Genomic DNA, 27779 nt, shown 5'->3' with positions numbered 1-27779 from the left:
CACACCACACACATACATACACACACACCAAAAAAAGCAAAGCTTGAAATTGGAAATTCCATTTACAAATAATGAAAGTTAAAAGTTAAAAGCAGGTATGAGGGAAGCATTTTCAAAATATGCAAATACGCAGCCTGTGTTCCCAGGGTGGCTGGGAGTTGGGGGTGGTGGGTGGGTGGAGTCAGGCAAAAAGGGAAACAGACATTAAATAACACCCGCAGCATATTTTCAATGCAAGTGTTTAGTGAGGCATGTGGATTGAAGTGGAAGGGATTTAGATAGGGGCCAGGTGTGGTGGCACACACCCTGGTAGGAGGATCACTGTGAGTTTGAGGCCAGCCTGAGACAACATAATGGATTCCAGGTCAGCCTGAGCTAGAGCAAGACCCTACCAAAATGGGGATCCAGGTGGCATATGCCTATAATCCCAGATACTAGGTAGACTGAGGGATCATAAACTTGAGCCCACCCTGGAAATTTTAACAAGTATGTCTAACATAATACTGATTTTCTTTTTAAGTTTTTCAAGGTAGGGTCTCACTCTATCTAGCTCAAGCTGACCTGGAATTCACAACGTACTCTCAGAGTGGCCTCAAACTCATGGAGATTCTCTTACCTCTGCCTCCCAAGTGCTGGGATTAAAGGCATGCACCACCACGCCTGGCTCTGATAAATTTTTTTAATATATTTTATTTTTCTTTATTTATTTGAGAGAGAGGGAAATAGGCAGAGAGAGGGGGAGAGAAAATGGGCTTGCCAGGGCCTCCAGGCGCTGCAAATAATCTACAGATGCGTGCACCCCCTTGTGCATCTGGCTTACATGGATCCTGAGAAATTGAGCCTGGGTCCTTTGGCTTTGCAGGCAAGCACCTTAACCATTAAGCCATTTCTCCAGCCAGGGCTCTGATAATTTTTTTAAAAAAGAGTTCGTGGGCTAGAGAGATGGCTTAGCGGTTGAGCGCTTGCCTGTGAACCCTAAGGACCCCGGTTCAAGTCTCGATTCCCCAGGATCCATGTTAGCCAGATGCAAAAGGGGCACACGCATATGGAGTTTGTTTGCAGTGGCTGGAAGCCCTGGTGCACCCATTTTCTCTCTCTATGACTCTCTCTCTCTCTCTCTCTCTCTCTATCTCTATCTCTGTCTGTCTCTCTCAAATAAGTAAAAAATAAAACAAAATAAAAAAGTTCGTGTGTGGGGGTAGTTTTAGCTCACCGGAGGAACACTTGTGCAGCATGCTAAAGGCCCTGGGCTGAATCCTTACTACAGTGAAAGAAAGAAACAATAAATGAATGAATGGCAAGCAAAACATATTTGAGAGCATGTTTGGAGGTTGTAGCAGGGGAGCGCGGCTACTCCTATACCCTTGACTCAAGACCCGGTCTCCGCTGTTCTGGGAAGGTCGTCCTTTTCGACAGAGCGCCCATCTTGGGGAGGGACGCGCGGAGCGGTGAAGGAGGAAGGGACCCCCACCTAGCCAGCCAGACCAGCCGAATCAACCCTGGTGACCAATGGGGTGACCGACGTCGCAGCCAGATCGCCCTCACATCCGCAAAACATATTTGAAGAAGACTAAAGAAATGATTCTCAGGAAGTTTGTAGGGAAATAAAATAGGACTGATAGAGTTGTTCTAGGTGTTAATCATGTAGAAATTACCCATGGTGATGATGGCAGGAAATATGGAAATCTATAACTTTGCATTAATCTTGATAATAAGAAATATGGGACAGATTTTTGAATTTTATAATCAGAAGGGATTTTAGATTTAATGAATCAATCTAATTCAGTCCCTTTCACAGTACAGATCAGATCAACAGAAGCTCAAAGGGGTCTCTTAATTTTTATGTTGTTGCGCCCCTCCCGCCAGCAGGAAGAACGACAACAACAGGATTCTTCTCAAGCACACTTTATTGGGAGCTCCAAACTGAAAGAGAGAAGGACCCCTGACCCTACGGAGCGCCAAGCTTATATACTTATGGTCATGTGATTATATAGCGTCGTCTGATTGGCTTAAGTCTCATCAGATGATTTTGCATCACCCAATCGGGATGGGTGAGCAACCATATTAGAATAACATCATGTGCTCATGTGCAGACAATTAGGATACAAAAGCAGTAAACAAGCTGACATGGCAAAGCCTGATGAAGCCAGCATGGCTTCCCACAGTTCCCCCTTTAAAAAATTGTTTTGAACCTCAGGATACCCGATCAAGGACCAACCCTCATGATGGCCAGTCCGATCGAGCATAGAGCCTAAGACCAAAAACTTGCTTAAGCACCTTCCCGAGTGCAATGAGAAAAATCCCTTCGGGGTGCAAAGGCTGCTCATGCAGGGATGTAAGCCTTCCAAGGTGCAATGACAACAAGGTCACTTGGTGTGCAAAGGCCTTACATAAGACAGGGTGAAACTAACCATTACGCAGGCTAGCCAGCCATACTTGTGGAGATGCTCCTTGATCCAAAGCCATAAGTGCCTGAACAATCTTTATGTTATCCTGCTGACGTTGTCGTCTGATTCGACAGATAAGCCAGAGACAGAACACCATACCACACAAAAGGGCTGCTCCAAACATAGCCACCCCCACCCATTCCTTAAAGAAAGGAAATGCAGAAGATAGCCAAGAAGTAAAATCTCCCAAAGAGATTGGCTCCAGATGAGTTCCATTCAGCTGTACAATCTGGAACAATAACTTCTAAGATAGCTGCTCTCCTTTAAGTGTCCAGTTTCCTGCCAAAAATTCAGCTAGCTTGCAACTCTGATTAAAAGAAGCAGTAAAATTAAATTGCAAAGGAGTAATACACAAATGTTGATACTGGGAAACACAGCCAAGTTGTAGAGACTCCAAACCAATCTGCTGGGGTCAAAGCTCTATTGGTAAGTCGTTCTAACAACGCCATAGTAAAAGAAGCATTTATCCCATAAGTTCTAGCGGCTTCTGCAAGATCCTTGAGTTCCTTATACCCTATAGGTTCATGGTATCTAACATGTGTATCAGGAGTCTCAAAAACTGGATAAGCACTAGCCAACTTTCTCCAAGTATCTGATTTTATCAAACTACATCCGGACGAAGGACACGCCCTGAACGGAAGTCGGCCATCTTGTTGTTTACATTTTTTACTTGTAGAGGCATAAGCTGGAGGAGGAGTAAAGACACCATCTTGTCTGGGTCTAGAACATTCCTGAACATACTTGGTCTCTACTTCCTCAAAATCTTGTTCTTCCTCTGGAGTTAATTCTTCTCCCTCAGATTCACTAGAACTTTCTATATATAAATTTGCAAGTTCCGTTAAATCTGGATATAGCTTCAGACCTGAATTTGGCCCTCCCTTTTGCGTTTCACTTTTATTCTGTGCACTTTTATTCTGTTCTGTCTGAAACCTAGGTTCACTTTTCATTTTAACCTTTTTTTGTTGTCCCCTTTTACTTTCTTCAGACTCTGACATGCTATCTTGATGATGTGCTAATATGCGTTGGCCTTCCCTGATCACCTCTTCACAACGTTTGTCCTCCAAACATGATCGCACCAAGCGCCATAAGGGCTGTGTACCTGCGCGCAACTTTCGCGTTTCTGACTCACGGTCGATGTCTCTGCCTAACTTATCCCAGCAGGTCAAATTTAAACCCCCAGTCAGCTCAAACCAAGGCGCTATCATATCCACTTCTTCCAAAAACCCTTTAAGAGTTTTATCTGAAATCTTAAGTTTACGTTGTTTTAATACTTCCTGAAGTGGCTCCAAAAAGGTAGAGTGGTGTTGTCCCATTTTGCAACCTTATATACGTTACTTATAGATCAGTTACAGGCAAAAACTTATCATATAGCACCAGGGGACTTACCGGTACCACCGCTCCATGTGTTGAGTTCTGAATCCTCCCTCGGAAGTATCCTCAGGGGTCCTCTCAACTGGCCGTTTGCTGACAAATTCCCGGGTTTCGGCACCACTTGTTGCGCCCCTCCCGCCAGCAGGAAGAACGACAACAGGATTCTTCTCAAGCACACTTTATTGGGAGCTCCAAACTGAAAGAGAGAAGGACCCCCGACCCTACAGAGCACCAAGCTTATATACTTATGGTCATGTGATTATATAGCATCGTCTGATTGGCTTAAGTCTCATCAGATGATTTTGCATCACCCAATTGGGATGGGTGAGCAACCATATTAGAATAACATCATGTGCTCATGTGCAGACAATTAGGATACAAAAGCAGTAAACAAGCTGACATGGCAAAGCCTGACGAAGCCAGCATGGCTTCCCACATTATGTCACACAGCTCACTAGCTGCACATCTGGATTGAAAACTGATGTCTTCTTACTGCACCAGGTAGTAAGTATAGCAACTCAGGAACTGAGAGAAAATGGTTCCAAAGGATGGAAATGGAGATTGTGGAGCAAGGCAAGGGCAGAAACCAATATGTAAGACAGAGGTGTATTTCCTGTTGTTTGAGGAGTATTTAATGGTGCTCAGGGTGAGTGGAGGCATTGCATTGAATCCCCAGCACCACCAAATCAACAGTTAAAACAAATCAGGAAGTAGTGGCACAAGAGCTTTAATGCCAGCACTCTAGAGGCTGAGTTAGGAGGGTCACAGTCAGTTGGAGGCCAAACTGAAACCATACAGTGAATTCCAGGTCTGTTTGGGCTAAAGTGAGAGTGAGACTTCAACTCAAAAAAAAAAAAAAAAAAAAAAAGGGCTGGACAAATGGCTTAGCGGTTAAGCACTTGCCTGTGAAGCCTAAGGACCCCGGTTCGAGGCTCGGTTCCCCAGATCCCACGTTAGCCAGATGCACAAGGGGGCGCACGCGTCTGGAGTTCGCTTGCAGAGGCTGGAAGCCCTGGTGCGCCCATTCTTTCTCTCTCCCTCTATCTGTCTTTCTCTCTGTGTCTGTCGCTCTCAAATTAATTAATTAATTAATTAAAAAGAAAGAAAGAAAGCCGGGTGTGGTGGCTCACGCTTTTAATCCCAGCACTTGGGAGGCAGAGGTAGGAGGATTGCCATGAGTTTGAGGCCACCCTACATAGTGAATTCCAGGTCAGCTTGAGCTAGAGTGAGACCCTACCTTGAAAAACTTAAATATTATCAGTATTATGTTTGACATGCTTGTTAAATTTTCCAGAGTGGGCTCAAGTTTATGATCCGTCAGTCTACATAGTAGCTGGGATTATAGGCATAGGCCACCTGGATCCCCCATCTAATATTTTGTGTGGGTGGGGTTCAAGGTAGGGTCTTGCTCTATCTCTGACTGACCTGGAATCCACTGTGTTGTCTCAGGCTGGCCTCAAACTCACAGTGATCCTCCTACCAAGGTGGATCACTGTGAGTTTGAGGCCACCCTGAGAATACAGAGTGAATTCCAGGTTTTTGTTTGTTTGTTTTAAACATGCAACAAAACATTAAGGCAATGGCTGGGGGGGGGGGGTGACTCAGGACCTGTAGAATCACTTTAAAACAGGGTGCTGTAGCTCATGTTATGTAACTCTAGGGTGCTTAGTTCACTGAGAACAAGAGTCCTTGCTGTAAACAAGGTGAATGGTGAGGATCGACAGCAGTTGTTGTCCTTGAACCACATACACACCTGCTCTCGAACATACCCACACACAGAGATTGAAAACAATTAAGACAAAACAAACCAAAAACAAAAAGTGGTCCTCTTTTAATTTCTTCCCTGTCACATTTAGCATAGTTCCTTGTGCAAATAAGCACAAAGTTGTAGGTTGCTGTCAGTAAAGAATAATGTTCTGAAAACTATTTCTATAATGTAGCATTTTTCTATAAAAATATTATTTATCTATTTATTTGCAAGCAGAGAAAGACAGAGAGACAGAGAATTGGCCCGCTAGGGCCTCTAGCCATTGCCACTGCAAATGAATTCCAGTTTCATGCGTCACCTTGTGCATTTGGCTTTATGTGGGTATTGAGGAATTGAACCTGGGTGCTTTGGCTTTGCTGGCAAGTGACTTAACTGCTAAACCATATCTCCAATCCCCCAAATGTAGCTTTTATCTTAAGAAGCAAGTGGGAGAGGAAGTCTACTGATCCTGATATGCCTGCTAACTTAGCTTCACTGTTACAATCTTTTGTTGTTGTTTGTTTTTCGAGGTAGGGGGCCCTCAAACTCACAGCAATCCTCCTACCTCTGCCTACCGAGTGCTGGGATTAAAGGCGTGTGCCACCACACCTGGCTACAATTACAATCTTATGCACTAGTTAGTATAATGATGCATTCTGCACCCTTTGGTTGAAAGGTATTTGGTGCTGGGATTAGTCTTTTCTTTATTTTCTTTCTTTTTTTTGTGGCAGAATCTCTAGCTTTTTCTTCTTCTTTTTTATTTTTTTTATTTTTATTTTTTTCTTTTTTTTTTATTTTTTTTTTTTAATTTTTAATAACATTTTCCATGATTATAAAATATATCCCATGGTAATTCCCTCCCTCCCCACCCCCACACTTTCCCCTTTGAAATTCCATTCTCAATCATATTACCTCCCCATTACAATCATTGTAATTACATATATACAATATCAACCTATTAAGTATCCTCCTCCCTTCCTTTCTCCACCCTTTATGTCTCCTTTTCAACTTACTGGCCTCTGCTACTAAGTATTTTCATTCTCACACAGAAGCCCAGTCATCTGTAGCTAGGATCCCCATATGAGGGAGAACATGTGGCGCTTGGCTTTCTGGGCCTGGGTTACCTGACTTAGTATAATACTTTCCAGGTCCATCCATTTTTCTGCAAATTTCATAACTTCATTTTTCTTTACCGCTGAGTAGAACTCCATTGTATAAATGTACCACATCTTCATTATCCACTCATCTGTTGAGGGACATCTAGGCTGGTTCCATTTCCCAGCTATTATAAATTGAGCAGCAATAAACATGGTTGAGCATGTACTTCTAAGGAAATGAGATGAGTCCTTTGGATATATGCCTAGGAGTGCTATAGCTGGGTCATATGGTAGATCAATCTCTAGCTGCTTTAGGAACCTCCACACTGTTTTCCACAATGGCTGGACCAGATTGCATTCCCACCAGCAGTGCAGAAGGGTTCCTTTTTTTCCACATCCCTGCCAACATTTATGATCATTTGTTTTCATGATGGTGGCCAGTCTGACAGGAGTGAGATGGAATCTCAATGTCGTTTTAATCTGCATTTCCCTGATGACTAGTGACGTAGAACATTTTTTTAGGTGCTTATATGCCATTCGTATTTCTTCCTTTGAGAACTCTCAATTTAGCTCCTTAGCCCATTTTTTGATTGGCTTGTTTGATTCCTTATTAGTTAACTTTTTGAGTTCTTTGTATATCCTAGATATTAATCCTCTATCAGATATATAGCTGGCGAAGATTTTTTCCCATTCTGTAGGTTGCCTCTTTGCTTTTTTCACTGTGTCCTTTGCGGTGCAAAATCTTTGTAATTTCATTAGGTCCCAGTGGTTAATCTGTGGTTTTATTGCCTGAGCAATTGGGGTTGTATTCAGAAAGTCTTTGCCAAGACCAATATGTTGAAGGGTTTCCCCTACTTTTTCCTCTAGCAGTTTCAAAGTTTCCGGTCTGATGTTAAGGTCTTTAATCCATTTGGACTTAATTCTTGTGCATGGTGAGAGAGAAGAATCTATTTTCATCCTTCTGCAGATATTTATCCAGTTTTCAAAACACCATTTGCTGAAGAGGCTGTCTCTTCTCCAATGAGTATTTTTGGCATTTTTATCGAATATCAGGTGGCTATAGCTACCTGGGCTTACATCTGGGTCCTCTATTCTGTTCCACTAATCTACATGTCTGTTTTTGTGCCAGTACCATGCTGTTTTTGTTACTATGGCTCTGTAGTATAGGTTAAAATCAGGTATGGTGATACCACCAGCCTCTTTTTTGTTGCTCAGTATTATTTTAGATATTCGAGGTTTTTTATGATTCCAAATGAATTTTTGGATTGTTTTTTCTATTTCCATGAAGAAAGCCTTTGGAATTTTGATAGGGATTGCATTAAATGTGTAGATTGCTTTAGGTAAGATTGCCATTTTCACGATATTGATTCTTCCAAGCCAGGAACAAGGGATGTTTCTCCACTTTCTAGTGTCTTCTGCAATTTCTCGCTTGAGTGTTTTAAAGTTCTCATTGTATAGATTCTTTACTTCCTTGGTTAGGTTTATTCCAAGGTATTTTATTTTTTTTGATGCAATTGTGAATGGGAGTGATTCTCTGATTTCATCCTCTGTGTGTTTGTTGTTAGCATATACAAAGGCTACTGATTTCTGTGTATTTATTTTGTATCCTGCTACATTGCTGTAGGTTTTGATCAGCTCTAACAGCTTGCTAGTAGAGTCTTTAGGGTCCTTTATGTATAGAATCATGTCATCTGCAAATAATGATAACTTGATTTCTTCCTTTCCAATTTGTATCCCTTTTATGTGTGTCTCTTGCCTTATTGCTATGGCTAAGACTTCCAAAACTATATTAAATAGAAGTGGAGACAGTGGACACCCTTGTCTTGTTCCTGATTTTAGTGGAAAAGCTTCCAGTTTTTCCCCATTTAGTAATATGTTGGCTGTAGGCTTGTCATAAATAGCCTTTATTATATTGAGATATGTTCCTTCTATTCCCAGTCTCTGTAGGACTTTTATCATGAAGGGATGTTGGATTTTGTCAAATGCTTTCTCTGCATCTAATGAGATGATCATGTGATTTTTGTCCTTCAACCCATTTATGTAATGTATTACATTTATAGATTTGCGTATGTTGAACCATCCCTGCATCTCTGGGATAAAGCCTACTTGGTCAGGGTGAATGATCTTTTTGATATACTCTTGTATTCTGTTTGCCAATATTTTGTTGAGAATTTTTGCATCTATGTTCATGAGGGAGATTGGTCTGTAATTTTCTTTTTTTGTTCTATCTTTGCCTGGTTTTGGTATCAGGGTGATGCTGGCCTCATAGAAGGAGTTTGGTAGGATTCCTTCTTTTTCTATTTCCTGGAAAAGCTTAAGAAGCAATGGTGTTAGCTCTTCCTTAAAAGTCTGGTAAAATTCAGCAGTGAATCCATCCGGGCCTGGGCTTTTTTTAGTTTGGAGATTATTGATAACTGCTTGGATCTCCATGTTTGTTATAGGTCTATTTAAGTGATTAATCTCATTTTGATTTAATTTAGGTAGGTCATATAGATCAAGGAAATCATCCATTTCTTTCAGATTTTCATACTTTGTGGAGTATATGCTTTTATAGTATGTCCCTATAATTTTTTGAATTTCTCTGGAATCTGTTGTGATGTTACCTTGTTCATCTCTGATTTTATTAATTTGTGTCTCTTCTCTCTTTCTTTTGGTCAGATTTGCTAAGGGTTTATCAATCTTGTTTATCCTTTCAAAGAACCAACTCTTTGTTTCATTAATTCTTTGGATTGTTCTTTTTGTTTCTATTTCATTAATTTCTGCCCTAATCTTTATTATTTCTTCCCGTCTACTACTTTTTGGTTTGCCTTGTTCTTTTTCCAAGGCTTTAAGGCGAAGCATTAGGTCGTTTACTTGCGACCTTTCCAATTTCTTAATATAGGCACTTAAGGCTATAAATTTACCTCTTAGAACTGCCTTCATTGTGTCCCAGAGATTTTGGTATGTTGTGTTCTCATTATCATTTGACTCTATAAATTTTTTGATTTCCTTTTTGATTTCTTCATTGACCCACTCATCATTTAGTAGTGTATTGTTTAGTTTCCATGATTTTGTGTATGCTCTATAGCCTTTCTTGCTACTGATTTGTAGTTTAATTCCATTGAGGTCAGATAGAATGCAAGGAATTATTTCAATTTTCCTGAATTTGTTAAGATTTGCTTTGTGTCCTAATATATGGTCTATTTTAGAGAATGTTCCATGTGCTGCTGAAAAGAATGTATATTCTGCAGCCTTTGGATGAAATGTCCTGTATATATCTGTTAGGTCCATTCCTTCTATGACCTCATTTAGTCCAGATGCCTCTCTGTTTATTCTTTCCCTGGATGACCTGTCAATTGATGAGAGTGGGGTGTTAAAGTCACCCACCACCACTGTGTTTGGTGTTATCTGTGACCTTAGTTCTAATAGTGTTTGTTTGACGAATTTGGGAGCCCCCATGTTAGGTGCATATATGTTTAGGATTGTAATGTCCTCCTGTTGGAGTCTGCCCTTAATCAATATAAAGTGACCTTCCTTATCTTTCTTGACTAACTTCGGACTAAAGTCCACCCTGTCTGATATTAGGATAGCAACTGCTGCTTGTTTTCTAGGCCCATTTGCTTGAAACACCGTCTTCCAACCTTTCACCCTAAGATAATGTTTATCCTTTGTAGAAAGGTGAGTTTCTTGGAGACAACAAATTGTAGGATCCTGCTTTTTAACCCAGTCTGCAAATCTATGTCTTTTCGTTGGGGCATTGAGACCGTTGATATTAAGAGATATTATTGAAAAGTGTGTATTTATGTTTGCCATTTGTGTGTGTGTGTGTGTGTGTTACTTGTTCTACCTGTGCTCACTTCTGTTAACTGGTATTTGAGTATAGCTTGTTTTTTCTAGGTTCCTTATATGTGTGCTTTTCCTTTTGTTCAGCATGGAGGATTCTATCAAGTATTTTCTGTAGAGCTGGTTTTGTCTTCAGATACTCCTTTAACCTGCTTTTGTCATGGAATGTCTTTATTTCTCCATCTATTTGGATGGATAACTTTGCAGGATAAAGTAACCTTGGTTGACAGTTGTTATCTTTCAGAACTTGGAATATATCACTCCAAGCCCTTATGGCTTTAAAAGTTTGTGTTGAATAATCTGATGTAATCCTGATGGGCTTGCTTTTGTAGGTAACTTGATTTTTCTCTCTAACTGCTTTCAATATTTTTTCTTTGGTTTGTGTGTTTGGAAGTTTGAGTATAATGTGGCGAGGAGAGTTTCTTTCTGGGTTTTGTCTGGCTGGGGTTCTAAAGGCTTCCTGTATCTGTATTGGCACCTCTTTCCCAATTTGGGGAAAATTTTCCTCTATGATTTTGTTGAAGATGCCTACTATGCCTCTGGAGTGGAGTTCTTCTCCTTCTACTATGCCCTGAATTCTTATATTGGATCTTTTCATAGTGTCCCGAATATCTTGAAATTCCCACTCATACTTTTCTATAAGTTTGTCTTTCTCTTTGTTGGACTGCATTAGGTCTGCCACCTGATCTTCTAGCTTAGATATTCTGTCCTCTCCCTCATCCATCCTACTGGTGAGATTTTCTACAGAGTTTTGTATTTCGTTAACTGTGTTCTTCATTGCTAGTAATTCTGACTGGTTTTTCTTTATTATTTCTATTTCTCTATTTATGTCTTGTATTGCCTTCTTTATTTCATTAAATTGGTGTCCTGCCTCTTCTTTGATTCCTTTGATTTCCTCTTTGATTTCTTCTTTGATTGTTTTCATGTGTTCTTTGACCTCTTTGAACATATTTATAATTATTCTTTTGAACTCTTTCTCAGGCATTTCCTCTAACTCTTTCTCACTGGAGGACATTTCTGATGCATTAATACTTTTAGGTGGATTTATATCGTCTTGCTTTTTAGTGTTTCTTGTGTTATAATGTATATATTTTTGCATCTTGGATTAAGTTAATGCTTGGATTTTCTAGCTAGCTGTGTATTCTTAGCTGTATCAATTGATTTGATGTAATATATTTTCAGGGTAGGACCTTAAGGTATTAGGTGTGGCTCTTAAGACTCTCAGAGTATCTACAAAGATGTTCTTAGGGGTTGAGTTTCCCTGCTATAGGAGTATTCAAGCAGGCTGAGTGGAATAAAATACTGGTAGATTCTAAAATTTAACTAAACACTGTACACATTCAATCAAAAACAGCCCCGAGTATGTATGCAAGAGTAGTTATTATAATGACCAGATCCTCTATCAATAAAGAGGTTTAGATTTCTGGTCTGTTGAGGTATCCAAGTCAGCTTGTGACCAAGTGAGACCTTTCCCTGGTGTAATCCCAGTTACCTTGGGTGATTGTGGTCTCAGTCAAGTTGCTGCCTGGGTCGTCGGGCTGCTGTTCTGATTTCTGGAGCTGGGCACTTGCTTTTCCTACGGGGCAAACTGAGCCGTTGCTGCCGCCTCTGCTGCTGTTGTAGCTGCCACCCCCGGAGCCACCACCGCTGCTGAAGCTGCCGTTGCCGTGTCCACCGCCGCTGCTCACCCCGAAGCCGCTGCTGCGGGATCTGCCGCCGCTCCCGCTCCTGGGTCCGCTGCTGCTGGGGCCACTGGTACCGGTGCTGGAGCCGCTGAAGTTGCTGCCGAATTCTGCTCCTGCTTGGGTCCCGCCGTCAGCCCAAGTTGGCGTGGCCGGTCCCGGGCCGCTGCTGTGTTCGCTGGAGCTGGGTTCAGGCGGCGGGGGAGGGGAGGGAGCCGCGGCTGCTCTGGTTGTATCGCTTCTCCACGTGTGCTTTTACCTCGCCGTCTGCTCCTCCCTCCGGTGCTCGCTGCCGCTCTCCCCTCACGTTTCCCGAGTTGCGGAGAGCGCGGTGTGAGGAGAAAATCCCGCACCTGGCTTGTCCTGCGGCTCGAGCCGAGAGTCCGGCGGCTTCTGCCGCTCCGCAGCTGCGGCGGGTGGCCGAGCCGCCCCGGAGCCGCTGTTCCCGCCTGTGCAGGCTCTGGATGCTCTATAACTCTTCCACTTCTCCGCTGCCGCCTCAATTTCCTATACACCTCACTTTTTAGTAAAAGTGTGTATTTTGCTGAGTTTTTTTGGTCTTTTTCCCCCCTAGGCTACTTTGGCGTGGTACCTACGCCGCCATCTTAACCTGAGGACTCCTTCTTTTTTATTTGAAAGTTAAAAAAAATTTTATTTCATTCAGAACCAATATGTTAGAAATAAGACTAACTTTTATAAATATGTTTTGTAATTACATTCATGAAATAAAGGGCTTTATAAAAAGAATAAATGAATACATTGTTGATTATGCAAATTGCCTGAGCATTTCATTCATCTAGTATTTAAAAAATATTTTATTTATTTATTTGACAGAAAAAGAGGGAAAGACAGAATGGGCATGCCAGGGACTCCATCTGCTGCAACTGAACTCCAGATGCATGTGCCACCTTGTGCATCTGGCTTACATGGGAATTGAAACTGGATCCTTTGGCTTTGCAGGCAAGCACCTTAACCACTATGCCATCCCTCTAGCCCTCATCCAGTATATTTTTTAATTTAATTTTTTTACTGACAACTTCCACCATTGTAAACAATATCCCATGGTAATGTCTTCCCTCCTCTACTTTCCCCTTTGAAACTCTACTCTCCATCAGATTCCCTCTCAATCAGTCTTTTACTTTGATGTCATCATCTTTTCCTCCTATTATGATGGTCTTGTGTAGGTACTGTCAGGCACTGTGAGGTCATGGATATCCACACAATTTTGTGTCTGGAGTAGTACATTGTAAGGAGTCCTACCCTTCCTTTAGCTCTTACATCCTTTCTACCACCTCTTCTGCAATGGACCCTGAGCCTTGGAAGGTGTGACAGAGATACGTCAGTACTGAGCACTCCTCCATCACTTCTCAGCACCATGGTGCCTTTTGAGTCATCCCAAGGTCACTGTTATCTGAAAAGAGAAGGTTCTCTAACCAAAAATGAGAGTAGTATTAATATATGGGTATGAACATTAAGAGAAATGCTTACTGGGAAGTTTGGTGAGCATAGTATATACATTTAGCCAGAGTCTCAAGATAGCTCAGGCTGATCTGGAACTCAGTCTATAGCCTAGGTTGGCCTAAAGCTCACAACCATCCTCCCATCTCAGTCTCCTGGGTGCCACCACGCCCAGTTTGGGACTAGCTTTAATGAGAGATAATAACATCGTAAGGTAACAGAGGTAACCTTTAATCCCTGCCCTCAGGAGGCAGAGGTAGGAGGATCACTCTGAGTACGAAGCCTGCCTGGAACTAGAGAGTAAGCTCCGGGTTAGACTGGACTACAGTGAGACTCTACTTGGAAAAAAAAAACAACAAAATATTTTAAAAAGGTAAAAGAGTTTTGGGGTTAACTTTTCTCTGGAGATGGAGTTCAGAGACTGGTGCAAGCCAAGCATGCTCAGCTCTTCCGAGGGCTGCGTGGATCTTCAGCTTTTGATGAAAAAGGCTGCCTGAGCACTCCAGGATATTTGAAAACAATGTAAGGGGCATGTAAAAAAAACTAGCTATACTTGAAAATGCCAGAATGAATGAACACCTAATTCTGTGTATGCCAAGTAAAAACATTTAAAAAAATGAAAAAAAAAAAAAAAAAAAAGCTTTTCCTCATAATTCTACGGCCCTCTCTGTAAGAAAAAGCTGGGTGCACATAACCAAAAATACAGGCAAGGGGCTAGAGAAATGGCTCAGCGCTCAAACCCCTTGCCCGCAAAGCCTAACGATCTGGGTTCAAGTCCCCAGTATCTACTTAATGCCAGATGCACAACAGCCCCAAGTATCTGGAGTTCGTTTGCAGCGGCTGGAGGCCCTGGCACGCCCATTCTCTTTCATCACTGCTAACAAATAAATAAAAATATTTAAAAAAAAAAAGACATGTTTAGTTGCCAACAGAAGAAGAATTATCACTCCACTGCCATCCGGACAGGCTACCGGATAACGGAGGGCATATCCAGGAAGCATCACAGGCCTGTATGGCGGGACACTGCGGGCCCACAATCAAACTCTCGTTAACATGCCACGCCCACCTTAGGCGCGCCTGCGCGGCTCGACGTGTCGCGCAAGGCAGTATGGGACTTGTAGTCTTTCTCTTCTAAGCTCCACGGGAGGCGCGGGGGGGGGGGAGAGGCGGGAGGAGGGAAGACCTTGTTTTATGTAAATGAACCACTCTTCCCGACGCAGCTTTCCTAGTCTCTCCCTCCCCCACGGGGAAGTTTGAAAATTCCCGCGGAGTCAGCGCCAGAGGCCGGAACCCTCGCGAGATCTCAGGTGCCTGCAAGCGCGATTCCTCCCTATCCTCCCTGGGTGCCGGGCTGTGTGTGTGTGTGTGTGTATGCGTGTGTGCGTGCGTGTGGGGCCCGGGCAGTCAGCCCTGGGTAATGCGCAGATCGCGGCTCGCGCGGTGCGAGCCCGGGGAGCGAAGACGCCAGCGGGGAGGACGCGGCACCGCGGCGGCGGCGGCGGCAGCGGAGTGCTAACCCCGGAGGCCTGCCGCCGGCGAAGGCGTTCCCGGGTCCCGAGGTCGGTAGGCGGTGGCCGACGAGCGTGGAGCGCGCGCTCGGGACCCCGTCGTGTCTCCCGGGAGATGCTGTGACGGAAGCGCGCTGTAGCAGCCCGCGCTCACCACCACCACCCTCGGCGGCCGCGGCGGCTGGGCCCCGCGGGCTCAGGTTAGGGAAGCGAGGCGGCAGGGCCGCGCACGAGGGCGGGGCGGGGCGGGGCGGCCGGGCCCCGGGGCCTAGGCCCGACGTCTGCCCGCGCGGAGGGGCCGTAGCGCCGGAGATCGGCGCGCGGATCGGCCCCTTCCTCTCCGCCTCCTCCTCTTCCTCCTCCCGGCGTTCGGCGTCCGGTGCGCTTCGCCCCGGCGCTCGGGCGTTGGTTATGTAACCTTCGCGCCGGGCGCCGGCACATGGCTGCCGACTCGCGTCTCCGCGTTCATTTCCCGCGCCGCCGGGAGGATCCTCGCCCACTCCGGGCGGATCCCGATCGCGATCGCCATCCGACCCCGCCGTGGCTCAACGGGGCCATGGAGACCGTGGCGGGGCGTCCCGCGTGGGGAACCGCGGGCGCGCCGAGGGTGTCCTCCGTGGGTGTGTACTCCGCATGGTCCTGGGCTTGTCACGGGTGAGTCCCGGGCCGACCAGAAAGTTTTCACTCGGCGATTCCAGGTCGTGCGTCCCACCAGTGAGTGGGGCTGGTGAAGGACCTGGGAGGGTTAGGGGCGACTTGGGTGTCTTTGCCCGTCGTTGGTTTCTTTGGGGATGGGGGCAGGTTCCTGTCAATTTGGTAGGTGCATGTGTCGACCTGGTTTGCCTGGGCCAGTTTTTGGTTGTATTTTTAAAAACTTATTCATAACTTCCATAAATATAGGCAATGTATCATGATCATAATCCCCTCTCACTACCCCTTTTACCTGGCTTTCCAAAATCTCCCCTCCACTGGATCTCTTCTTTCCAACTAATCTCTTACCTTATTTGATATCATCATCCTTTTTTTTTTTTTTTTTTTTAACCTGGCTTTTTCTTTTTCTGTCCGCGCTGTGGATGGAACCCAAGACCTCACACATACCAGGAAAACACTAGTCCCCTGAGTTGCTTCCCCAGCATGGGATCAGTTAATTTTATTCTCAAAGCCAACAGCATCCTTGCTAGAGGTGTGTAGTTATAGAAATGAAATGAGCATTGTTATTTTTGTTTATTTTTGGTGCTGAGGAGTGAATCTAGTAGACCTCGCTCATTTTAATCATGCGCGCTACTACTGAACTACACGCCCGCAGCTTTTTCTCTTTAAAGTCAGTTGGAGATTGCAGACAGTTTTGAAAGAAGTGAGCTCTTCAGAACAAAACACATTTGTTCTCCCTGTCCTAAAGAATCTGGGTTTTAGCCAGGCCTGGTGCACTATGGATGCAGAGGTTGGTGGTCCACCCTGAGGCTACATGGTGAGTTCAAGGTCAGCCTGGACTAGAGTGAGACCCTACCTCGAAAAACCAAAAGGAAAAAAAATAAGAGAATGTGGGTTTTAAGAACTGCCCTTCTGGGCTGGAGGGTTTAGCGATTAAGGTGTTTGCCTGCAAAGCCAAAGGACCCAGTTTCGATTTCCCCAGGACCCACGTAAGCCAGATGCACAGGGGGTGCATGGTCTTGGAGTTCGTTTGCAGTGGCCATTCTCTCACTCTCCCTCTTACTATGTCAAATAAATAAAATATTTAAGAAAGAACTGTCCTTCATGAGCTTTAACTTTTAAAAAAGTCTCTATGGAGGGCCAGGCATGGTGGCTTACGCCTTTAATCCTAGCACTGGGGAGGCAGAAGTAGGAGGATAGCTGTGAGCTGAGGCTACATAGTGAATTCAGGTCTGCCTGGGATAGAGCAAGACCCTATCTTAAAATCCCCTCTCCCTCTACCGTCCCCCCAAAAAAGTAGGCTCTATGAAGACAGAAGAAATTGGTCAGTTTATTTCAGGCAGTGGTGAAACAGTTTACTAAATGCTATAAAAACTGATTTTTTGGAGGGGGGAAGAAGTGGTACTGGTGTTTGAAATTGGGGCCTCTTTCGTTAGGCAAACGCTCTACTGAGCTACTAAGCCCTCTTTTTATTTTTTAAAAAGATGTTTATATTTATTTATTTGACAGAGAGAGGGGCAGAGAGAATGGGCCTGCCAGGGCCTCCAGCCACTGCAAATGAACTCTAGATGCGTGTGCCCCCTTGTGCATTTGGCTAATGTGGGTCCTGGGGAACTGGTCCTTTGGCTTTGCAGTAGTGACCTTTCCTTAAAGAAGGTGGGAAGCGAGGACACCTGAAAGTTGTCACCTGACCTCCATACTTGGGCCAGCACTCACACACATCCAGACCCCTTCCCCCAAAACAAGCCACATCACAAAAGATCACTATTATATGTCTACTTGGGAGAATACGCATTTTGATTGGCAAAGAAATAAAGCATTTCTAGCCTCATCTGCTCACTAATTTTGTTTCAGCCCTCCAGAATCATCACCAGTCCTGAGTCCAGACTCTTAAAGAGGTGTTTGGTGTGGAACTGCTCACCTTCAGCTTGGAGTACCATCTTTAAACAAAAACTTAATTTACTGTGTGTGTGGTTGCACTCGTGTGGAGGTCAGAGGACTTTTCTGTTCTAGTGTACCTCATTGGAGGCAAGGTCCCTAATTCTAGAGCTGGAGGCCCTGGCACGTCCATTCTCTCTCCCTCTCCCACCCCCCTCTGCCTCTTTCTGTCTCTCAAATAAATAAATAAAAATAACAAAAAATAGAACAAAACAAATCAGAAAAGTAAAGTAGTTGATTAATGATTAATATATGTTCAGACTAAATTTTAAAGAGCTGCTATTAGATGGAAGTTGCTGGGTCCATTTCTTTTTGGGTAATGTGTTTTAGAGAGTTCTGTTTTCACTGGTGGAATTCAGTTCTTTTGGGATGTATGTATTTTATTCAGAAAACTGGTCTGTGATATCTGCTTAAATGTCTTAGCCTTCCAAATTTTGTTTTTCATACTGAAATGTGTACTTAAAAGTAAGGCTGGCCCAGTATTTAACTTTTTAAAATTAACTTTTAAAAAATAACTTTTAAAATTGAATTTATTGTTGAACATGTCTGCTCCATGTCCCCAATAGTTTCCTTGTTCTTGTTTTGCTATCTCAACTGCATGTTTAGGATCTATTAGTTTCAAGGCATTGTGATTTGTGAAATGTCTGAGAAGTAAGTTTGGACGATTTTTGATGATGTTGTTTGTTTTTTGAGGTAGGGTTTCACTGTGTGGCCCAGGCTGATCTGGAATTAACTATGTAGTCTCAGGGTGACCTCGAACTCACAGTGATCTTACCTCTGCCTCCCCAGTGCTGGGATTAAAGGCGTGCGCTGGTTGGATGATCTTTGCTTTTTAGGAATTCATTGTGTAGTGGAAAAGATGGGCAAACACATATGATAAGAAACTCTCTCTCACCCTGCCATATCCTGTTTAATGTCTGGATGTGTTGCCTAGGCTGGTCTTGAACTTATGTGCTGTAGGGAGTCTCCCCGGTCTCTTTAGTAGCTGAGTGTGTAGATGTGTGTGACCACACCTGGCATCAAATAATGGTTTCTGTGATTTTTTAAAAAATCACATTTAGGGTCCTGGACTGTAGCTCTGTTGCTACAGTGCTTGCCTAGCATACATGTGGCCCACGGTTGGATCCCCAGCACCACTTAAAACTGAGCACTGTGACACATGCGCCTGTGATCCTGCTGCTTGAAAGGTAGAAGCAGGAGGACCAGAAATTCAAAGTTATCCTTGACTTGCATCCTAAGTTGGAGGACAGCCTGGCCTACATGAGACCTCTTCTCCAATCATTCAGTCATGTAGGACTGGTAACATAGGTGGAAAGGAGTAAGGTCAGTAATGAGATTACACTTGTGGGCAGTTGTTGAATGATGGGTGGGATTTTGACAGACGAAGCTGGAGGATGAACAGCATAAATAAAAGAAAGAATAAAAGTACGAAGCTGAAGAAAGTATTTAGGATAGTGGATTGCCAGAGCCTAGCTTCTAGGATTGTGGAAGACTTAGCTGTGCAGGCTGAGGTGGCAGTGTTTTCTGTGTTTAGGGACGGAGTTTTGAAGGCTTTGAGGGCTTCTGTGCTTTATCAAGAGGAACATTGTGTTCGTTTAGAGCTCTGCCAACGTAGACATCAAGGAGTTGAACCTTGAAAGTTGCTGATACTGAGTTATCATACTTAGTTTTGTGCAGTAGTAGTAAGCAACATAGCTCCTTATGTTTTTTTACTTAATTTTTTTTCTATTTTTATTTATTTATTTGAAGGGGAGAAAGAGAATGAGAATGGTTGTGGCAGGGCCTCCAGCCACTGCAAATGAAATCCAGATGCTCATGCCCCTTGTGCATCTGGCTTAAGTGGATCCTGGGGATTGAACCTGGGTCCTTTGGCTTTGAGGCAAACGCCTTAACCACTAAGCAATCTCTCCAGCCCTAGTCTCTTTTCTTTTGCTGTCATTCATCTTTTCCTCCTATTTTTCTGGTTTTGTGTAGGTAGTGCCAGGTACTCTTGTGAGGTCATGGATGTACAGGCCATTTTATATCTAGAACAGTGCATTGTAAGGACTCCTATCCTTCCTTTGGCTCTTGCATTCTTTTTTTTTCCTAATTAATTTTTTAAATTATTATTTTAGAGAGTGACACAGAATTGGCCGGCCAGGGCCTCAGCCACTGCCATCAACCTCCAGACACTTTCGCCGCCTAGTGGGCATGTGCAACCTTGTACTTGCCTTAAACTTTCGTGCATCTGGCTTATGTGGGATCTGGAGAGTGGAACATGGGTCCTTAGGCTCCACAAGCAAACACCTTAACCCTAAGGCATTTCTCCAGCCCTGGCTTTTACATTCTTCCTGTCACCTCTGTGCTTTGTAAGGTGTGATAGCGATGTTTCAGTGCTAAGCACTCCTCTGCCACTTCTTAGCACTGTGGTGCTTTTTGGGTCATCCTAGAGGTCACTGCCATCCAAAAAGAGAAACTTCTCTAACCAAAAGTACTTACCTGCCAGCTTGGTGAGCATAATCGATCATTTTTAAATGTACTTATTTATTTATTTGAGAACAAGAGAGAGAGGTGGGAGAGAGAAAAATCAAGGGCTGCATCAGGGCCTCTAGCCTCTGCAAACTAACTCCAGATGCGTGCACCAGTTTATGTGTCTGGGTTTACATTTAACCATCTTCCCAGGCCTAATTTCTGAGTTCTGAGGATAACACTGAACAAATTTACAATGCTAACACTTTCGGGGAATGGTTTATAGGCTAGATGTATGAATGCTGGGATGCTGTGAACCTTTTGTGTGTGTGTGTGTGTGTGTGTGTGTGTGTGTGTGTGTGTGTGTTTTGGTTTTTTGAGGTAGGGTCTCACTCTAGCCCAGGCTAACCTGGAATTCACTATGGAGTCTCAGGGTGACCTTGACCTCCTGCCTCTGCCTTCTGACAGCGCTGGGATTAAAAGGATGAGCCACCATGCCTGGCTTTATGCTGATACATAAAAATTGTTTCAGTCAGTGGTTCATACAGATTTGGGTTCCATTTCTGATGGATTAATGCATTATATATTTACTTTATTTTGGTGTAAGATGTTGAAGAATACTATGATAAGCCTACCCATTGGCAAACTGAAGTACAAATGTTTCATAAGACTTTCTAGTTCCTTTTGTTTTATGTTAGCTGTGGGTTTAGAATCTGTTAGCAATTCCAAAATAAATTCAATTTTAAGTGTGTCATTCCCCACCACCACTATTTTTACAGGTTTGAAGTTACCATATTTTTTTAAAAAAATTATTTTTATCTATTTGTTAGAGACGGAGGGGGAGAGTGAGAAAGAGAGAGAATGGACATGCCAGGGCCTCGAGCCACTGCAAACGAACCCTAGACGTATGCGCCCCCTTGTGCATCTGGCTTACGTGGGACCTGGAGAATCGAACTGGGGTCCTTAAGCTTCACAGGCAGACTTCTTAACTGCTAAGCCATCTCTCCAACCCAGAAGTTAACCATATTTTGCTCCTGTACTCTGGAGGTAGTAGGAGGATCGACCTTGTTTGAGACTATCAGCCTGGGGCTACAGAGTGGTTTCCAGATCAGCCTGGGCTAGAGTGGAGACCTTACCTTGAAAATAAAGTTTTTATATTTTGAGGTCTAGTGAACAAGTCCGATTGCCACCTCTCACCCTCTAAGATTGTGGCTCTTTTTTCCCCTTTCCCTAGACCATTGGTTTCCAATATTCCTGTTTTGATTTTTTTGAGGTAGGATCTCTAGCCCAGTCTAATCTTGAACTCACTGTGTAGTCTCCGAGTGTGGCAGTCCCCCTACTTGTCTCCCACATGCTGGGACTAAAGGCGTGTGCCACCATCCCTGGCCAGTACTCCTTTAAAAAAATTACGCCAGAGTTGGGGTGATGGCTCAGTACGCTGCTTGCTGTTCTTCAGCACCCGCATAGAGCTGGAGGCTGTAGTGCCTTTAATAGCTGAACCATCTACCCAGCTCCATATTCTTTTATTTATTTATTTTTAATTTGAGTAGGGTTTCACTCTAGCTCAGGCTGACCTGGAATTCACTATGTAGTCTCAGGATGGCCTCAAACTCACAGTGATCCTCCTACCTCTGCCTCCCGAGTGCTGGGATTAAAGGTGTTCACCACCATGCCCAGCTTATATTCCTTTTATTTTTTAAAAAAAGAATTTATGAGAGAGAGAAAAAGAGAATGGATGGGCGTGCCATGGCCTCTGTAAACAAACTCTAGATACATATGCCATTTTGTACATCTGGCTGCAAGTGGGTACTGGGGAATTGAACCCTGGGTCATCATGCTTTGCAGGCAAGCTCCTTTAACTGCTGCGCTGTCTTTCCAGCTCCCATATTCTTTTTTTTCCCCTCCAAGGTAGCTCAGGCTAGACCTGGGATTCACTGTGTAGTCTCAGGCTGATTGAACTTACAGTTATACTCCTGTCTCCCAAATGCTGGGTTTAAAGGCATGTGCCACTATGCCTGGCCCTTTGTCCCCCCCCCCCCCCCCCCCCCCCGCAGAGAGAGGGCGCGCCAGGGCAAACTCCAGATGTCTGCACCCCCTTGTGCATCTGGCTAATGTGGGTCCTGGGGAATTGAACCTGGGTCCTTTGGCTTTGCAGGCAAGCGTCTTAACTGCTAAGCTATCCCCTCCAGCCCTTGTTTATTTTTAAAAAAGATGTTATTTTCTCTCTTTCATTTGGATTTGGTGCATTACCTGTGTGTTTATTGTAAGCATCCTGCAACAGTGTTTCCATTTCTTCTCTTCATGCCATTGTGTTATTACTGCTCTAACATGTAAGAGATGAAAAGAATTTTATTTAAATTTTTTTTTTTAATTTGAGAGCGACAGACACAGAGAGAAAGACAGGTAGAGGGAGAGAGAGAGAATGGGTGCGCCAGGGCTTCCAGCCTCTGCAAATGAACTCCAGACGCGTGCGCCCCCTTGTGCATCTGGCTAACGTGGGACCTGGGGAACCGAGCCTCGAACCGGGGTCCTTAGGCTTCACAGGCAAGCGCATAACCGCTAAGCCATCTCTCCAGCCCAAAATTTTATTTATAAGCAAAGAGAATGAGAGTGGAAGTAGGCTCACCTGGGCCTACCCTGGAAATACCCTAGATTCATACTCCACTTTCTGCGTCTGGTTTTATGTAGGTACTAGGGAATTGAACCTGGACTGTCAGCCATTGCAAGCAGGCTCTGTTATTTTAACTACTGAGCCATTTCTCCAGCCCCAAGAGAAAAAGTTTTTGGGTTTACTCACAGGTATTTCCCAGTTTTATATGTTGTTTAGCCTTGTGATGGCTTTCAAGTGATTTTTTGTGTGTGTGTGTGTGTGGTTTTGAAGGGTGGGGTGTCACTCTGGTCCAGGCTGACCTGGAATTCACTGTGTAGTCTCAGGGTGGCTTTGAACTCATGGCGATCCTTCTACCTCTGCCTCCTGAGTGCTGGGATAAAAGGCGTGCACCACCACACCCGGCCCAAGTGATTTTTAAAAATTATTTATATATTTATTTGAGAGTGACAGAGAGAAAGAGAAAGAGGCAAATAGAGAAAGAATGGGCATGCCAAGGCTTCCAGCCACTGCAAATGAACTCCAGATGTGTACGCTCCCTTGTGCATCTGGCTAACGTGGGTCTTGGGGAGTCGAGCCTTGAACCGGGGTCCTTAGGCTTCACAGGCAAGCGCTTAATCACTAAGCCATCTCTCCAGCCAAATCCCCAAGTGATTTCTTTAACCTTTTTTTCCCTCCACCATTTTGCACATAGAGACTATTGTTAAAACAACAGATTTAACATCCTTGCATAGTATCTCACCTTTTAAGCCTTGCATTACATTATACTACTCTGTAGCAGACAGCTTCAGGTCACTGAGGTGAACTTTCAGACCAGGCATAGTTAGTGGGGGGGGAGGAGGATTTATTGAAGCTTACAGATCTAAGGGGAGTTCCATACTGGCAGAAGAAGCTGGCCTGCCTTCACAGGTGCAAGCAGAGAGAGAAGCCCCAAGCCAAAAACCAAAAGCCAGCACACTTCAGGAACTCTAGGCACTTTGTATATCTTTAGACTGGAATTGTAAATCTACCGCCACACCTTAGGGCTGGACCTTAAGATCTGCCCACTGACACCTCCTCTAGCCAGGTGGCTGCAGAGCCAAACAACAAAATAACAAAACACTGAATATATTGGGGATTGACTGTTTAAACTACCACACTGTTAGTTCTAAAATTGATCTTGCCATGTAGCCTTAGTTTGACCGGAATTTGCCATGTAGAACCAGGCTGACCTCAGACTTGTGACCATTCTCCCACCACGGTCTCCAGCTGCTGGGATTCCTTGAGGGCTTGCACCATCATGCTGCGCCTGAGCTTCATATGCCTCTGTGGATCTCAGTGTGTGTAAAACAAGTCAGGCTCTCAGGACTGGGTTTAGTAGCTGACTCAGTATGAGTCTTAGAAATTCTACTACTTTGTTATCTCATTTAGGAAGATGTTTTTATATTTTAACCATTATTTTTGGTTATTTATGATGGGGGAAGCCAGAGAGGTACTTTATTGGAAATGAAAGATAAATTGAGATTTCTGTGGAGCTGGATTTTATTTATGAAGTTTCTCCTTTTTTCCTCTTCTTCCTTTCCTTTTCCTTCCTTCCTTCCTTTGGTTTTTCTTTTCTCCTTCCTTCCTTACTTCTCAGAGGCGCTGGGCTCAATTCCTAGCATTCAAAAAGAAAATGGAAAGAAAAATGCTGAAGAAGTTTAACTCTAAAGTTGGATTAGTCTATTTCTGTCTGTGTGTGTGTGTGTGTGTGTGTGTGTGTGTGTGTGTTTGCTTTCTCTCTCACTCTTTCTTCCAAGATGAGTGCTCTTTGAAAGTTTAGTTGGGCAGTAAGGTGAATTGCAATATAGTACTTTTAACAGAATCAAGGGAGGGATGCAAAGCCTTAGGACATTTAGCTTAATGAACATATTTCTAAGTCTGTTTAAATGAAATGTTATCTTAGGAAATAGATTTTCATAGGAGAGACTACCTCAGATCCAGATACCCATATTATGCTTTTTTGTTTCATTTTTTTTTTCTTTTTTCACTGTAGCCCATGCTGACTTACATGGGCCCTAGGGAATCAAACCTGGGTCCTTTCACTTTGAAGGCTAGTGATTTAACTGCTGAGCCATCACTCCAGCCCTAATTTTTTTTTTTGAGGTCGGGTCTCACTCTAGCCCAGGCTGAACTGGAATTCATTATGTACTCTCAGGGTGGCCTCAAACTCCTACCTCTGCAGGTTTAAAGGTGTGCACCACCACACCCGGCACTAATAGGAATTTTGTGTGGTAGCTTCCGTGCTTCCTACATCCATCCCTGGCTAGAAATAATGAAGTATACTGTACCTTGTGATGAATCATAATAATTTTCTTTTTAAAATATTTTCAGTGGAAGTATGCGAGACTTAACAGCTCAAGTGACTAGTGATTTCCTGCAGTTCCCAGAAGTGACTATTGAAGCTCTTGGAGAAGATGAAATAACATTAGAATCTGTTCTTCGTGGAAAGTTTGCTGCAGGTAAAATAACGTTGCTGAAAATTTACTAATTTTGGGTCCCGTAAGTCAGTGGTAGTGCTCTTGCCTGGCATATGGCTAGGCCTTAAGCTCAATCTACGTTACTACATGCAAACTAAAAATAGAAGATTTGCTGGTTTGGTTTTATAAGATAAATAGTTAAGTATATATTATAGCTTCTTTAAATGTGAAAGAGAAAAAACCTTGGTAAAGTAGTTTTACATAACATCCATAATTATGTGTGTAACATTTACTCGGGAACACATCAGTAAATTTCTGATTAGGGAATGGCTTATAGTTATTTTTCCTTATTAAAAATTCCTAGCGTTTAGCCAGGCATGGTGACATATACCTTTAATTCCAGTACTTGGGAGGCAGAGTTAAGATGATTGCTGTGAATTCAAGGCCATCCTGAGACTACATAGTTAATTCCAGATCAGCCTAGGCTAGAGTGAGACCCTACCTCAACAAAACAAAACAAGCCAACAAAAATTCTAGCGTTGGAGCAGGGGAGAAGGCTCAGTGGTTAAAGGTGCTTGCTTGCCAAACCTGCTAGCTTGGGTTCAGGTCCTTAGCACTCACGTAAAAGCCAGAGGCAAAAGGGGTACACACACCTGGTGTTTGTTTACCACAAGAGACTGGTAACCCAATCATGTGTACACGCATACACACAAGTGCATGTGCAAAAAGATAATTAAAAGAAGTCCTAGGTCTTTTTGGAGGCTCTATCTTAGTGGTAGAGTGCCTGCCTAACATGCACAAGGCCCTGGGTTTAATCCTTATTGCCACACTGGGTGTGGTGTGCATACCTATAATCCCGGCACTTGGGTGGAGGCAAGATCAGAAGTTCAAGGTCATTGTCACCTATACAGCAAGGGCAGCCTGAGACCCTATATAAAAAAAAAATCCAGCCAGTAGTGGTGGTGCTTGCCTTAATCCCAGCACTTGGGAGGCAGAGGTAGGAAGATCACCATGAGTACGAGGCCACCCTGGGACTACATAGTGAATTCCAGGTTAGCTTGAGCTGGAGTGAATCATGCCTCAAAAATCCAAAAACAAAACAAAACAAAAAATCCTATATATTTTGATGCATGTGTCTTTTAGTATATATATTTGGAAAGTAGAAATAATGAACAACAGAGATTCTTAAAATTACTATTGGGGTAGTTGTTAGTGATGAGTTTAGAAATTAGAACCTAAATAATGATATATATATATATATATATATATATATATATATATATATATATATATATATATATTTGTTTTTTTGAGGTAGTGTCTCACTCTAGCTCAAGCTGACCTGGAATTCGCTATGTAGTCTCAGGGTGACCTGGAACTCACGGTTATCCTCCTACCTCTGCCTTACGAGTGCTTGGATCAAAGGCATGTGTCACCACACCTGGTTCATAATGATTTTTGTTGTTGTTTTGTGGTTGGGTCTCATTCTAGCCCAAGCTGACTTGGAATTCACTATGTAGTCTCAGGCTGGCCTCGGACTCATGGCGATCCTCCTACTTTTGCCTCCAGAGTATTGGGGATTAAAGGCGTGCTCCTCCACATCCGGCTGTAATGATGTTTTAAAAATATTTTTTTCTGATTTATTTTTCTTTATTTGTTTGAGACAGAGTAAGTGAGAATAGGTGTGCCAGGGCCTCTAGCCACTGCAAATGAACTCCAGGTGCATATGCCACCATGTGCATCTGGCTTATGTGGGACCTGGAGAATTGAACCTGGGTCCTTAGGCTTCACAGGCAAGCACCTTAACCGCTAAGCCATCTCTCTAGCTCCTAAATAATGATTCCCGCCCCCCCCCCCCCCCCCCCCCCCCCGGGTAGAGTCTCGCCTTAGTTCACTATGTAGTCTCAGGGTGGCCTCAAACTCAGGTGAACTCATGGCAATCCTCTTACCTCTGTCTTCTTGGTGTTGGGATTAAAGGTGTGCACTACCATGCCTGGCTGAATAGTGATTTAAAAAATTATTTATCTGACAGAGACATAGACAGTGGGCATGTCAGGGCCTCCAGCCACTGCAAATGAGCTATAGAAACATGTGCCACTTTGTGCATCAGACTATATATGGGTTCTTGGGAATCAAACTTGGGTCATTAGGCTTTGCAGGCAAGCAAGCACCTTAACTGCTCAGCCATCTGTCCAGCCTCCCTGCCCCTTTACCCTTTTTTTTCTTGTTTAAGAATGTCTCATGCTTCATAGGCTGACCTCAAACTTGTAGCAAATGGTGCACCACCATATTCAGCCTTGGATCCACTTCTATGCTGTTACTTTGTAACTGTGACTTTAGACGAATTAAACTACATACTAAGCATCAGTTGTCTTTAGTTGTATTGAGCTGTGATAGGGAATAAGGGAAATGATATAATTAAGCAATAACATGATTGTTTCACTGAGTGGTTTTATTATTGTACTTGCTAAAGTTATTTTGCTAATTTGAAGGATGACTAATATAAACAGGTAGATTTTAAATTGGGGATATATGTAGTTTTAAATATCAAGCATTGATATGTA

General features: G+C 43.5%; 1 protein-coding gene across 1 annotated transcript in view; it reads left to right on the top strand.

Moving 5' to 3' along the window:
* The first annotated feature begins 15185 nt into the window (after positions 1-15185).
* The window catches only part of Ahctf1 (AT-hook containing transcription factor 1), a 79638-nt gene continuing 67044 nt past the window's right edge, over positions 15186-27779 (top strand). Inside the window, exons 1-2 of the mRNA XM_045146633.1 lie at positions 15186-15332; positions 25130-25257. Coding sequence (XP_045002568.1) covers positions 25137-25257 — 121 coding nt within the window. The 5' untranslated portion in view covers positions 15186-15332; positions 25130-25136. The remainder of the gene's footprint in view (positions 15333-25129; positions 25258-27779) is intronic.

Source organism: Jaculus jaculus, chromosome 1 (genome assembly GCF_020740685.1).
Source record: "Jaculus jaculus isolate mJacJac1 chromosome 1, mJacJac1.mat.Y.cur, whole genome shotgun sequence".
Lineage (NCBI taxonomy): Eukaryota > Metazoa > Chordata > Mammalia > Rodentia > Dipodidae > Jaculus > Jaculus jaculus.
Note: the sequence above shows the minus strand (reverse complement) of the source record. Positions and strands in the feature narration are given on the sequence as shown.